This window comes from Dicentrarchus labrax, unplaced genomic scaffold (assembly GCF_905237075.1).
Source record: "Dicentrarchus labrax unplaced genomic scaffold, dlabrax2021, whole genome shotgun sequence".
In the NCBI taxonomy this organism is placed as follows: domain Eukaryota; kingdom Metazoa; phylum Chordata; class Actinopteri; family Moronidae; genus Dicentrarchus; species Dicentrarchus labrax.
This window is the reverse complement of record NW_026136705.1, coordinates 15,164,770-15,178,252: the sequence shown is the minus strand read 5'-3', so window position 1 is coordinate 15,178,252 and position 13,483 is coordinate 15,164,770. Positions and strand designations below refer to the sequence as shown.

The 13,483-nt window shown below is 42.2% G+C and overlaps 2 protein-coding genes across 3 annotated transcripts; one reads left to right on the top strand and one right to left on the bottom strand.

Annotated features, from left to right (window-relative positions):
- atf5a (activating transcription factor 5a) lies at positions 1 to 5,104 on the top strand. The gene is made up of 4 exons (XM_051401777.1): positions 1 to 208; positions 1,208 to 1,456; positions 1,777 to 2,965; positions 3,057 to 5,104. The coding sequence occupies exons 2-4, from the start codon at positions 1,315 to 1,317 to the stop codon at positions 3,241 to 3,243; spliced, it is 1,518 nt and encodes a 505-aa protein (XP_051257737.1). The 5' UTR covers positions 1 to 208; positions 1,208 to 1,314; the 3' UTR covers positions 3,244 to 5,104.
- An 892-nt stretch (positions 5,105 to 5,996) lies between these two features.
- On the bottom strand, positions 5,997 to 12,081 carry stk36 (serine/threonine kinase 36 (fused homolog, Drosophila)). 2 transcript variants are annotated; one of them, XM_051402059.1, is made up of 21 exons: positions 11,887 to 12,081; positions 11,724 to 11,832; positions 11,488 to 11,628; positions 11,297 to 11,374; positions 11,085 to 11,215; positions 10,746 to 10,995; positions 10,531 to 10,624; positions 10,230 to 10,417; positions 10,010 to 10,143; positions 9,819 to 9,924; positions 9,514 to 9,645; positions 9,256 to 9,432; positions 9,069 to 9,160; positions 8,864 to 8,936; positions 8,665 to 8,775; positions 8,506 to 8,580; positions 8,304 to 8,421; positions 8,093 to 8,219; positions 7,802 to 7,982; positions 6,668 to 7,594; positions 5,997 to 6,329 (listed from the first exon to the last, which is right to left on the bottom strand). In XM_051402059.1, the coding sequence occupies exons 2-21, from the start codon at positions 11,805 to 11,807 to the stop codon at positions 6,234 to 6,236; spliced, it is 3,315 nt and encodes a 1,104-aa protein (XP_051258019.1). In that variant the 5' UTR covers positions 11,808 to 11,832; positions 11,887 to 12,081; the 3' UTR covers positions 5,997 to 6,233. The 2 variants fall into 2 exon arrangements, with proteins under 2 accessions (XP_051258019.1, XP_051258020.1); XM_051402060.1 differs by lacking the exon at positions 11,887 to 12,081 and having other exon boundaries at positions 11,724 to 11,853.
- Positions 12,082 to 13,483: the final 1,402 nt, after the last annotated feature.

Below are 13,483 nucleotides of genomic sequence, written 5' to 3'. Positions count from 1 at the left end.
TGCTTTCTCACAATTAAGCAGCGCCTCAGTTTACAGGTCGGACACAACAAAGCAACAACTCGTCTCTTTTTTTATTTGCGCTGCCCCGGATATTCCGAGCTAAAACATGGCTCTTTAAACTCGTGAAGTTGTTGGACCCGAGAAGAAGTCGTGCTTTGCTTTAGCAACGCACCCCCAAGTGCTCTACATTTTTCTCTGCAATAATGGAGTAAGTGGAACTGTCTCTACTCGCTTTATCCGTTCAACTGTGTAAAGTGTGTCACTGTGTTGTTGTTACAGTTACCAGCTTGTTGTGCCTGCTTGTCACAAGTGGTTACAGTTACAGTGGTGTTTTGCCTGCTTTCTCTGCTTTATACAGTTTATTCTTTTTTTAATATCTTCATATAACTAGATATAACATGTGCTTAAATTCCAGGCTTCTTTAATGGCGTTGTGTCCGGGGTTTAAGTTGATTGTGGTTGTTTGGTTGGGTTGTGATAAAAGTGCGTGGCAGAGTTAATAATATCAGAGCTGTGTTATTGTGTGATGGCATTATGGTAACTTATATATCATATAAGTGTACCACCTCCAGTCCATCTTCTGCACACTGGAGATTCAGCGTCACACTTTCATTTGTATGTTTACACAGATTATCATTTACATTCACCTAAACTGCTTAAGTGGTCAGACAGATGTGTGATTACTTTGAAAGGAACATGCGATCGGAAGCAGCTGATCTGCATTAATCCGATTTAATGATCAGAGTCTCTGAGATAAAGTCAGTGCTTCTTGGCAACAGTTGGGCCGTTGAAGGCGTCACCAGGTCCCACGTGTTTTAAGGACGTCAAGTGCATTTTGCTTTGAGGCAGGTCAAAGCCCAAAGGACACTGCTCCCACCTCTGTATCATTGACTGTGGCACTTCTGAGTGTGGTTTTTGAAATAGTTGATTTTAAATTATATTTTTATTTAATTGGTATTATTTGTGTTATATATTGATATATTGTAAAAGATGCATGTTGTGGAGAGTTAATGTAATGTTAATGTAATGATCCTTACATGTTGACTTGCAGGTGATTTCCTTACTGTAGCCCCTCCGTCAGCAGACTGAGTCATGTTGAGAAACTTGCTGAGGGCAGCAGTAGTGATATTCCTGATCCCATCAGTCGACTGAATGAGTTGCATCTTTTTATCAGCACATTTCTGATCTGTTTTCTGTTTACCCTCTAGGTTTCATTATGCTCACCCAGCCCTGCTCTCTGTGGCCCATCTGTCAGACCCTGCTTGCTCTCAACATATGTTTGGACTTGGACTGAATCAAAGCACCAACAGACAAAATGATGGCAACATCAGCTCCTGTTTGGAAGACTCTTCGTGTCTGCCCGGCAGACCCCCTCGCTCTCTCTCACCCACAGGCTAACCACAGCCAATCACAGGGGTGCAGGGGGGAGGTGTCAGAGGAGAGTCAGCACTTAATTGGTGAGTTGCAGCGAGTACGCTTTTTTATATTTTTCCCCATTTCAGGTGGGCTCGGCACTGCAGCACATTCGTCCTTCTTGAACAGTAAGTAATAAACTAGCTACGTCTTAATATGCCGCTATGCTGCAACTATATATAGAAAAAAAAAAATCATGCTTTGCATTTACTGTCGTCGATCAGATTTTGCCTTTAGAAAAATGCTATGTGCAGTGTTGGGTGACTGCTATTTTTTGTGACATTTGCATGAACGTTATTTAGCTGTAATATTTTCCTCCACCAAACAGCATGTAACGACTGCATTCATTTTCTCTCCTTTATAGGTGATGGTCTCACTGACTGGATGACGGAAGAAGTGGATTTCTCCTCGTACCTCCCAAACCCTCCTTCCCCTCCCTCCTCCACCAATGCCTCCCTTCCCCCTTCACCCCTTCAGAATGATATCCAGGTGCCCTCTGACTTGGAGGTCATGACCTCTCTGCTGCAAGAGGAACTCGCCCAACTAGAGGACTACTTCCTGTCTGAACCACTGCCAGAGAAAGGGCCGAGGCTGGGAAAATGCGACAGGGGTCCACTGCCGGCGGGTCCTCAGCCGTACAGTCAGCTGCCATACGCATCATACTCTACATCCAACCAATCGGAATCCAGCCCACTTCTTGTTACCCTGGCAACGGGAGAACTGGACCTGCTCAGTATCTGTGGCGGGCCCATTGGGCGATCCAAAATTCCAAGACACGCCCCATATAGCTGCAGTCGCCCCAGTGGGTGTGGTAGGAAAAAAGTTCCTGATGGTGTGAGGTTCAGTGAAGGCTACGATAACAGTTTATTGAGTTCCAAAGGAAGTAACTCAGGTAACTCAGCGGTGACCCTTACAGGTAACTATGGCTGTGTAGAGGACGAGCAGCTGGTAGGGAAAAGCTACTGTCTGGGTAGTGCAGTCGAGGTCAGAAGATGTGCCGTTCTACCGAAAGAAGAGAAGAATTGCTGTTTCAGTCAAGATGTCATAGGTGGTGCAAAGGTTGTTGGTGGTGGATTTGGCTTTGGTGGATCACTTGATGTCCCACATAAGAAAGAGGATCTGCTGATGTATAGCATGAGGGAGGTCAGCGGAGGCACTGGCAACAACGAGGTGCTGAATAGTATCAAAACTAGTGTGGAGGTGACAAAAGCCACTGTGTCTTGGAAATCAGAGAGCAGCGAAGGTTGTTACCTTCCAGCAACACCGCAGTCTGAGGCCTATCATAGCTTCTTAGGCAACATCAACGAACAGGTGAAATCAGAGAGTCTACAGATAGGGCAACATGATTTACACTGTAATTTCCTGGAGGATCAGGGCCCAGAGTGTCTTTTAATGTCTAGGGAGAGTCTGAACTTGGAGTCTTCAGGGCACAGACAAGCATGCAGGCTGAAGGAAGACAACTGTGATTTGCAATACGATGTGGACATCATCCCCGCTGAAGGCGGCGAGCGCAAACAGAAGAAGAGAGATCAGAACAAAACTGCCGCTCACAGGTAAGTTTTAGTTTATGCTCGACGAAATATAACTTTTGACGTGATCTGACAGGTGAAGAGCTTCATTTAATCTTTTTCTTGCCTAATGCAGGTATCGCCAGCGAAAAAGGGCGGAGCTAGATTCTTTGGAGGAACAGTTGCATTGCCTTGAAGGGAGGAACCGGGAGCTCCGGGACAAGGCAGAGTCGGTAGAACGAGAAATCCAGTATGTCAAAGACCTGCTGATTGAAGTTTACAAGGCCCGCAGCCAAAGGCACAAGCAGGACACCACAGCATAACACCAAGCTCCTGCAAGTACTCTTAAAGGGGGCGGAACAGGGAAAATGTTGGTGTCTTTAAGATTGTTAATTTTTTTTTTTAATGGCGGGCGGGGTAAATGCATGCTTTGCTAACGTGAATTATTTTTTACCTTTTAAACCAACACCCCTATCCAATGCTTCCATTGCTTTCGCACTCTGATCACTTGAGCGTGCACTGTGGCATTCCAATGCTTTAAATGACAATCATGTTTAATAGATCTCGCACTGCGTGAATCTACTAATTGAAACACGGTTATTTCTGAAGAAGTAATGTTATTCATTATGCAGGTTTAATATTTTTAATAGCCTTACATTGGAATTGATGTCAGCAATAGAATTTATTATTGTTTTTTTATTTGTTTTTATTTGCCATGACATTTTCAGTAGTTGAAGTAGACAAATATGTTGTTGTTGTTGTTGTTGTTGTCCACATGTGAAACAGCATCATTTCATTTTGAGCACATCTTTCAAACCTCCCTTGAACGGCAGATATTTAAAATGCTATGAATATTTTAAAATATTGAAATTGCGGTTGAAGATGTATTGACTTTAACATTGCGGAAAAGAACCGCTGATATACAGAAGAGCAAACAACTTTTCGTCATCCACCTTAGCAAAAATCGACCATTTTTATCATTGACTTCAGGTTTAGTGCAGCCCTAAATAATCATTAGTTATTCTGATTCGTACGTTTTGAGCATGTAGTTCTTTTTTTCCTTTTTCGTTTTTCTAAAGGTCAAACATCTACATTTTACCCTGCTTTGTTAGACACGTTACTTTGTCTGCTGTATTTACGTTTGTTTTATTTTCTGGATTTTTGTATAATTTTAAAAAACAAATTACTTATTTGTTTCCAGCAGCGATTAAAAATAATATCCAAATAAAACATTCTGTGACCAAAATAGAACTTATTTATCATTTGCACTGTTTTGAAGGTGGAAGCATTTTATTGTGTTTGTGACGATTTGTAAAACTGTCTTCTTTTGCATATTGCAAATTAAATTAATCAATTTTTGCAGCTCAGGATATGCAATTTGTCCTCCAGTCCTACAAATGTCAGTGGATGATTGAGACTACTGTCCTTTTTTATTTCACTGCTACTGACTTACAAATTTTCCTGTTTGATGTAAAAAAAAAAAAAAAAAAGAAGAAGAAAAAAAAGGCTTTCCTTATTGTACAAATATTGTAACTTGTGGAGATTTAGCAGCCTCCTTCTGCATGTTTTACCATTAACATACTCTCTCTCTCTTGGAATAGAAAATGTAGGATTTTAGAAACAGGTCTGAGATTCTTTCTCTACACTGCTTGTTAAGGCAATAAGTTTTATAGGCCTCTGGCTGATCTGCACTAATTTGTAACAACTTTTGTATGTTCAGGGAGCGTGTTAGTCTTTCCTTTGTAGAAAATGAACTGGAAAAAAAAACCTCATTAGATTATTTGTTGAGGCTTTTGCAGTGTTAGCTTTGGTGTAAGAGGATACTGTCTGAGTTATTTTACAATTAATTTGTTGCTAAGCAAATAACCACTACTGTTACTGCCTATACCGAGGATAGATTTCTTTCTATGCATATTTATTTTAGACAATCTTGGATATGAGCGCTGACTTATAGACATGTATTTATAACGTTTGTCCAGCTTTTGGAAAGAAATTCATGTCACATTGTTTGAACCCCCCTGCGGTGTACTATCAACTCCGATTGTTGAAACCAAAAATGTGTGATGACAGAACATTATAACGCTTTGTAATGTCAAGTTCATTTACTCATATACGCATATTTACTTTGTGTGATGTCAACTCTTTTTTTTTTCCTTTAAAAAAATAAAGTGTGTCTCCAACTCATTCCGGTGTGATTCTTCACTGTCTGTCTCTCCCAGTCGGGGAGAGGACAGGAAATGGTTTTCACTGTACCGACTGTTTTAATGATCAGAAATTACAATCTAACTGAGCTTGAAAACAACTCCTGCCTTTTTTTAACTTAATAAATCTTTTTTTTTTTTTTTTTTTAAACTAAAGTGGAACCTTCAGGGCCTGATGGACGCCGACAAGCGCTCCTTCCAGATCCGACCCCGCGGCCCGGACGCTTGGGAGCGACAGATAACTTTTATAATTATTATCTTTATGAACCCTTCTGGTTGAGTCGATGTTACCCTGCAAAATGAACGATTTAAAAAAAGGAATTAATTCAACGTCTAAACCTCCGGAAAATGCCTGTCTGCTGTTGGAAAAAATACTGCTTGCAGTGGCCCGACAGTTCAATAAATCAAGTTGCTACATTTTATATTGCGTAATAAAAAAAAACTAAAATTTGCCTCAAAAGGCTTTAAAATCCTAAAACTTATGACGCCATCAATTCTTACGACCATACTTACTCAATTTGTATAACGAGACACATCAATCTAAAAATCAATAACTTGCACTATACTTAAAACACAACATCTACAAACACTACAACCTGTGCTGCTGTGATAGTGGAGACAGATTTCTAATACAAAAGTTAATTCATTCACCTACTTTCTGCTCCCATAACCGCGATTCGTGACTATTACTGCGGAGTAGGAACAGTAAAAGGAATATTTCCACTAATTAAATAGAAACTGCCGTCCTTTATGCGGAATTTCGATTAGTTATATTCTTATGTAATTTGAACTGATGTCATAAAACGAAACATCATATAATAGTAATGACAGACTTGTTTTTCAACACACAACCACAATATTGGTGCCAACAAAGATTTTCATTCAGAAAAGTGACTTTTTATTTGTGACATTTTCATTCTGTGTTTTGTTAAAAAAAAAAAAAACATTTTAAAATGTTTACGAAGGAAAATAATTAACAGGGGATATGATAATTGTCTGTAGTCCTTGAACACACTATTTAAGAGAGTAGGAAGTTGTATTGTAACGTAAGGAAAGAGGAGAATTCTTTACACATGGCATTAAGATCTGATGTCCTTCCTGGTGAACTGGACTCACAGTCGTTCAATGAGCCGATGATAGTCACATTGTTGAGGTGTACGTTGTGAAGCCTGAAGAAGTTTCTTACTGGCATCGAGGGAGATCAGGACCTTCAAATAAATGCAAAAGAGAGTGACTAACCTGGAAATATTTTTCATTTACACCTGTTCAAAGTGCCAATATGCAATGAACTATGAGCAGTGAACAAATGTATGGAATGAATGAGCTCAGGGCAATGCTGCCGATGAAGAGGTTAGCCCTGAAGGCATTAAAAGGAAATCATTTTCCTTCATAAAGAAACTAAATATTCTCTTATAGCCAATTAATTATAGTTAGTCATATTACATTAATTATGTAACAATTACAAAAAGCTCTTTCTAACTTCATTCTAAAAACAGAAACAGACTCATTGTAATGCTGACACCTTCCCTCCTGTTCATCTCATTACCTGACGTATCGTGTCCTGCTCGCTGTACAGGCACAGGGTCGCTATGGCAGCTTGTCTCACTGCATTATGGGAATCTGTGCATGCAGCTCTAAGGAGTGAGCTGGGCACATCTTCCTCCAACAACAAGGACGCAGCCCCATCAACATATACCAGGTTTCCCAGGGCTGCGCAACAGTGCCGACGCGTGAGGGCATCTGGGTCAGTGACAAGAGACGCCAGCATGGCTGCCGTCCTCCTGGCTTCCTCTACCCACTCGCGCCCCTGCTCATCGTCAACTCCCTGTTCTACTAAAGTTGCCAAATGTCCTGTTGCTGCCTCACTGCGTTTATTTTGTCCTGTCTCTTTGCCCCACCCTGCAGTGTCACTGCCCTTTCCTTTGAACCTACCCATTTTAAACCCTGCCGCAATATATCCCAACCAGTTCCCGATTGCCCTGCAAGCCATCCGCCGTACAGGCGTGCAGGAATCATGAAGACACTCGATCATGCTTTTGAAAATGTCAGGTTGCAGGGTGTGCAGTGTAGGAGGCCTGAACGGATCTAAATGTCCCAAAAGTCTGCATGTGGCAGCCCTGATCTGGTCATGAGAGTGAGCCAGCGCCTGGTGCAGCACTGAGGCTTCCAGGTGAAGTTGAAGGTGGGCGGGCCGAGGGGAACAGCGGGCTTCTTGGGACAATAGAGTTAGGAGCTCCACGGCAGAATCCCACAGCACATCCAGCTGCAGCAAGTGAGCGAGCAAAGAGCTGGCAGTTCTGGTTAGCGGAGCTGGGTGTTTGGAGGCAGTGAGCTGGCTGTTCCTGGGTGGCGCGAAAAAACCACTAGCAGCTTTTCTGAGGCAGGGAACTGAGCGCTCTGGGTCACACAGGAGCAAACGGCTCAGCAGGGAGAGAGGCAGCTCCAGGAGCGGAGGAGGAAGAGTTTGAATTACCTGCCAAAGCACGGAAAAACAAAATCATCCAGACAACTCATCACAGATCAAACAGCTAACAACAAACAACACAATACTCTCACAAGAGACATTAGGATGTACAGTAGTGTGTGCCTGATGTGAGCCTGTTGCAAGAGTTATTCTGTGTTGCATCAGAGAATTATATTTATCAGCGAGGTCTTTATCGGAGCATGGAAAGGCCCTAACCTGCAGGAGGCTTGTAACAATACCACAACTGTCGTACAACTGGAAAACCGTGGACATGGTGTGTGGAGGCAGGTCCAGGGCGAACGGAAAGCACAACAAGTGGCAGCTCAACACGGACAGGCTGTCGTGACTCAGATCCAGCTCAAGTCTCTCAGGACTGAATCCAGCAAACAAATGAAGACTGTGGGGTATAAAAGATGTTATTGTTAGCTCCAGGCGTAGTAGCTGTGCTACTCTAAGATCGGCGGTACAAATGAAACAGTATGTTAATTAGGAAATCTGAATACCAACCAGTCAGTGCCAAGCAGCCTGCCAAGAGTGTATACACACTTTGATTCAGAGTCAGAAAACAGAGGAATGCACGAGTATGGATCCTTGGTGAAGACGAACAGCGCGGTAGACAAAAAGGAATACAGCCCTGATGTTGAAAGAAAATGAAAAGTAAAAAACATGCACAAAAGGGTTTATAATATGGAGGGCTTCAAAGAATACGCATATTTACCATGAGCCGAACAGAAGTCTATGTCTAGTGCTGTCTTTGATAGTGAAGGACCAATTCTTTTCCATAGATCCAGAAACATAACTGGATCTAAACATGAAGATCCAGAGCCATTTTCGTGCTGTTAAAAGAAAAAAAAAAAAGCTGTCTTATCCCCATTATCCACCCAGTCAAATGTTTTAGCAGTGTGTAGTTATTGTCTGACCTCAGAGAGGGTGTACAGGAGTAAAGAGAGGATGCCATCACAGAGTCCCCAGCCAGAAGGAAGAGAAAGCTGAGGCTGATGAGGCAGAGGACACAACGGTGAATCACTTTAAACTCACAATTTGCAGAATATGCAAATGACTTCTCACAGATTCAGTACCTCATACGAGTCCAAAAGCAGGTTTTTCATCAAGGAGGTTAGATTGTCCATATCAACCTGGACCTCAACATCGTGTTGTGTTAACAGAGACAAAACAGAGGCAGCTAGAGGCTAAAGAAAAGATCACAAAATCAGCTGTGTCACATAACAGGCAAGCTAACTGTAAAACTGTGTGCAGTATATGCTAACGCATACTTACTGCCAAAGGAATGAGGTTTGGGTGACTGAGAATTGTGATGAAGGGCTTGGTGAACTCCAGTCCCAGTTCCAGTCTACAGTAAGAGAACAAATGATCAGCTGCCTGCAACAGTTGATTGACTGTGAAGTAGTCATTCATTTGTATACATACAGCACTCAAAAAAATCAACAAAATCAGCTTCAGTGAAGAAAAGGAAAAATCAAACCTGTTTTCTTCTTCCACCCAGTCACTGTGCTTCTCCCAGTAGATCATGAGCACAACAATCATTTCTCCAAGCACTGGCACACTCCATGGTTGCTTTTAGAAGAATACAAAAAAAAAATACAAAAAGGTTAGGAATACTGTGGCAAGAATGATGTATTGTTGAAGATGCCCCATTCATGAGCTACAACCTTGCTGGAAATTGAGTTTTCTACAGTATCGTGGATTAGGTCAAAGAGGACATGGGGTAGCCCAAGTTCCCGGCGGATTTGGTACGACTTCTCAAGGTCAGAGGTCAGAATCAGGTTGTGTAAGACCTTCAGCGTTCGGTGAATTTGCCACGCTTCTTTAACCACGCCACCTGTTAGCTGACCAAAACAAAGAAAGAGACTAAATGCAAAATAACTGTAGAATCCATTTATGCTCAGTTGAAAGTTGTACCTAATTACCTGAGCTTTAAATGTCAAGAGCTTGGATTTAAGTTGAGGTATGATGGCACTGTGGTTTAACACTTCTTTCTCCTGCCTGCTCGGGTCTGATTCTTGTGCCAGTTTCTCCCAATAGTCCTCACTGTCAACATCCTGAGAGAACAAGGAATTATTGATACTGTACAACACATTTTCCTTGAAGAAAGCAACCAGTTTCTCTATTATCAGGACCGATTTGCTACTGGAAGTATAAACTCCCTATTATAAAACACATTTTCTAAACGGACAATGTATTAGTACCACAATAAAAAGCAGCTGACACCAACCTGCCTGTGCAGTGTGATCTGACTGTCCTCACTGCATCTCCGCACTAGTCGTGGTCCAACCTCTACAGAGGGGAACTCCTGTTCATAGTCCCTGCTAATCTGACCCCTGCAGAGGATGTGCACATAAACTGTTAACACCTCAGTCTGCTTGGGTAGTATATTATATACTTATCCTTAACTTCCATAAACACCTGTTTTTTGATCTCATGCAGGCTTGACTCTTTGGGTTGAGGCTTTGATTGGCAGCTGTCATGGGTTTGGCTCGAGGAGATGCCGCCGCCACGGTAGAGTTGTCCCTTTCATTTCCCACTCCATCCTTCTTTTTCTGTTAATGTACACAGAACAGCTTAAAGCTCCCCCGTGAATTTCCATGTGACTAATCTAAGAATGAGAAATTGATTTGTGACTGACTTTTACACCGTCACTGCCCTCTGGTTTCCCCCTGTTGCTGTTGTCCTTCTGCTCCCTGGCCTTTCGCAACAGCCTGCTCTCTCCAGAAGTCGGCACCGTCTTCGCTGCCACTTGCTGAAGTTTCAGCGCCAGCATATCTGGGCTGGGCGTGACTGTCAGAGGGCTGAAAACACTTGTGTCTGACAGCACTGTGCCAACACATCAGTGTGGGAATAAAACTGTCAAAGTTACTGAGTCATCTTAAAAACAGACCAGCATCATGCATGTTTGGAAATGTTAAATTAAGAGTTATAAGCATCACCTGGAACACCATCGGCAACAAAGGGATGGTGCAAGAGGTCTGGCCATGACAACCGCTTCTGAGGGTCTTTGGTCAACAAACCTTTTAGGAAACTCTGTAAGGGAAATATCAGATAAGCACTTTAATTAAGGCAATATATTCTGTTTGTCATACAATGCTGGCTTTTACCCAAACATGACACAGCATGACTAGACCGTATCTGTGCTGTACTGTACCGTGCAGGTGTCGCTCATAGTGTCAGGCCATTTGACTGGATCTCTCACTATAAGCTGCACCAGGTGGAAGATGGAGTTGGTGTAGAACGGAGGCGCCCCCGTGTGGAGTTCATAAAGGATGCAGCCCAGAGACCAGAGATCAGCAGTGTGGTCATATGGTTTCTCCTCCACCAGCTCAGGAGACATGTACAGTGGCGTTCCCTTGATAGAAGTCAGCACCAAGGTGGAGACGCTCATGGCCCTGGCAAACCTACAGCAAGATTGCATCACATATGGTTTATCTTTGAGGGAATGATTAATACGGCTACTTTTCCTTTCAAATAATCAACGTCTACCTACCCAAAGTCACACAGTTTCACCACCCCACTTTTCCCCAACAGTATATTTTGTGGTTTCATGTCACGATGAAGAATGCGATGGGAGTGTAAATAATACAGAGCTGAGACCAGCTGGCAGGCAATCTCACGGACCTTGGAAGAAGGAGCAAATGTTTATCATGCAAAACCATGATGAATCTAGTCTGTGCACTGTAAATATATATATATATATACCTGGCTCTCTGGCAAGCTCCCATCATCCTCAAGGATCTGAAACAACTGACCCTCTGCATACTCAGTTACAACCACAACCTGTTAGAAATATAGATGAGATTATGAACTCAGATGTAAAACACAATTAGTTTGGTGGATCAGAAAAACTTTATTTGTGAACAAAGATGCATTGTGTGTGTTTTTAAACAGACCTCAGTTTCAGTCTCAAAGCTGTCAAAGAGCTGGACAATATTTGGATGTTGAAGACCCCTCATGATCTCAATCTCCCTCTTGAGACTTCGCAGCTCCTTTTCAGAACGACCCACCTTTGGCATGAACTTCAGAGCCACCACCTAATGGACGTGAACAGACGGTTTTAAACGGTGTGGCTACACACGCCATTAAAACTGCCATTAAACATTAAAACATTCCCACCTAAGCTACTTACTTGGCCAGTAAATCTTTTCCGTCCTTTGTACACTCGACCAAACGAGCCCTCTCCCACCAGCTCCAAAACGTGATACGAATTCATGTCAACAACCGGGAGGCTAAACGTTAACGTTACAACGGACAGAGTGACCGTTAACGTTACAACGGACAGAGTGACCGTTGGTGGTTAGCAGTTAACGTTAAACGGGCGGTTGTTTCATTCCTTATGTAACTTAACTTACTACGTGTGTTACTTGGATTCAAAACCTGTGTACCTTTAAGCCAAAACTTATGGTTAGTAGCCTTGTAAAGTATGCTAATGTTAGTTTAGTTCGCGGTGAAGCTTACAGCTCTGTGTGTGTGTGTGTGTGTGTGTGTGTGTGCCACTACTTTCTGGATATGGAACAAACAGAACAGAGAGCAGGTCTGACTGCCGTTTTACAAAAAAAAGAAAAGTAACAAAGGACATAGTAAAGTTTAACTTGCCACACGCATATACTCAGTATTTGTATGAGTGGGCCGTTGGGAGCTTATTTTCACAACGGATAGTTATTTTAATGTTTTCTTTACTTTGTAAGTCAAAGTCAAAACTGGCTTTTCTGTGGACAACACCCACGGAGGGGTCCTTAGCCTAGCAACCGCTGTTGCGTTCCTGGCAACGGGCTGAGAACGGCAAACAAAGCAGGCGGCGAGCTGGAGGAGAGTGACCTCATCTGAACAGCCGAGGGCGCCACACCCTGGTTCATCCACTCATTTAAAATAACATACCGATGTATCAGCTAATGTGATACATACAGCTTTATAGGTAGTTAGCCTAAGTTCATTATTTAAACTAAATGTCTGTTTATCTGCCTCTACCTCTCTCTGCCTCCCACTCCACCTGTCTCTCAATCACTACAGTGGTGGAGGAAGTACAGGTATCAGTACCACAGTGTAAATGTACTCTGTAAAGTCAAACAAAATGTAATATAATGTAATTAAAAGTACTCATTATTCAGAATGACCCCATTCAGAGAGGTATATCATTATTATTATTATTATTACATTATTGATTATCATTACAGATGCAATAGATGAGACTTATTGATCCCCACAGGACAGGGGAGATTCACAAGCTGCAGCAGTGCAAGAAGCAGTCTGAAGAACATTTTACTGTTGTAGTTGGTCGACATAGAGCTGATTTTAACTACCTTCTATACTGTGGGACGGTTAGTCTAAACCAGATCAATACATTTTAAAGGCTGAAGACATGTTCTGTAAATTAAGTTTTAATCTGCAAATGAAAAGTACATTTGTAAGAGTAAAAAGCACAATACAGTCCCCTCAGAAATGTAGTGGAGCAGAAATATAAAATTGTCCATTAAATAAAAAACCTCAGCTAAAGTACAAGCAGGGCCTACTTCAAAACTCTACCGTAGTACAGCACTTGAGAAGAAGTACTTTATTCTGTACTGCATAACAGGATACATCTAATGAGCATCTTTGAATTGAATGTACCAAGTTCTATGGTTGTCCACCAGGTGTCGTACAAGATTGACGCAGAGAAACAGATCTGACCATTACGTGACAGCTGAATCACAGTAACCTAATATTCCTCTTCAGCTACAATATTATGGTGACTTGGGTCATGCTCGCCATATTTCAATATCTCCAGTATGCCTGCAGCCCTCTGATGTTCATGCCTGTGAGTTATTAAAGCTTCCTGATTAAAATGGGGGGAACGAGGACTAATCTAGCGTGTTTATCTTTGTTTATTAATTACATCTCCGCAATGTGGCC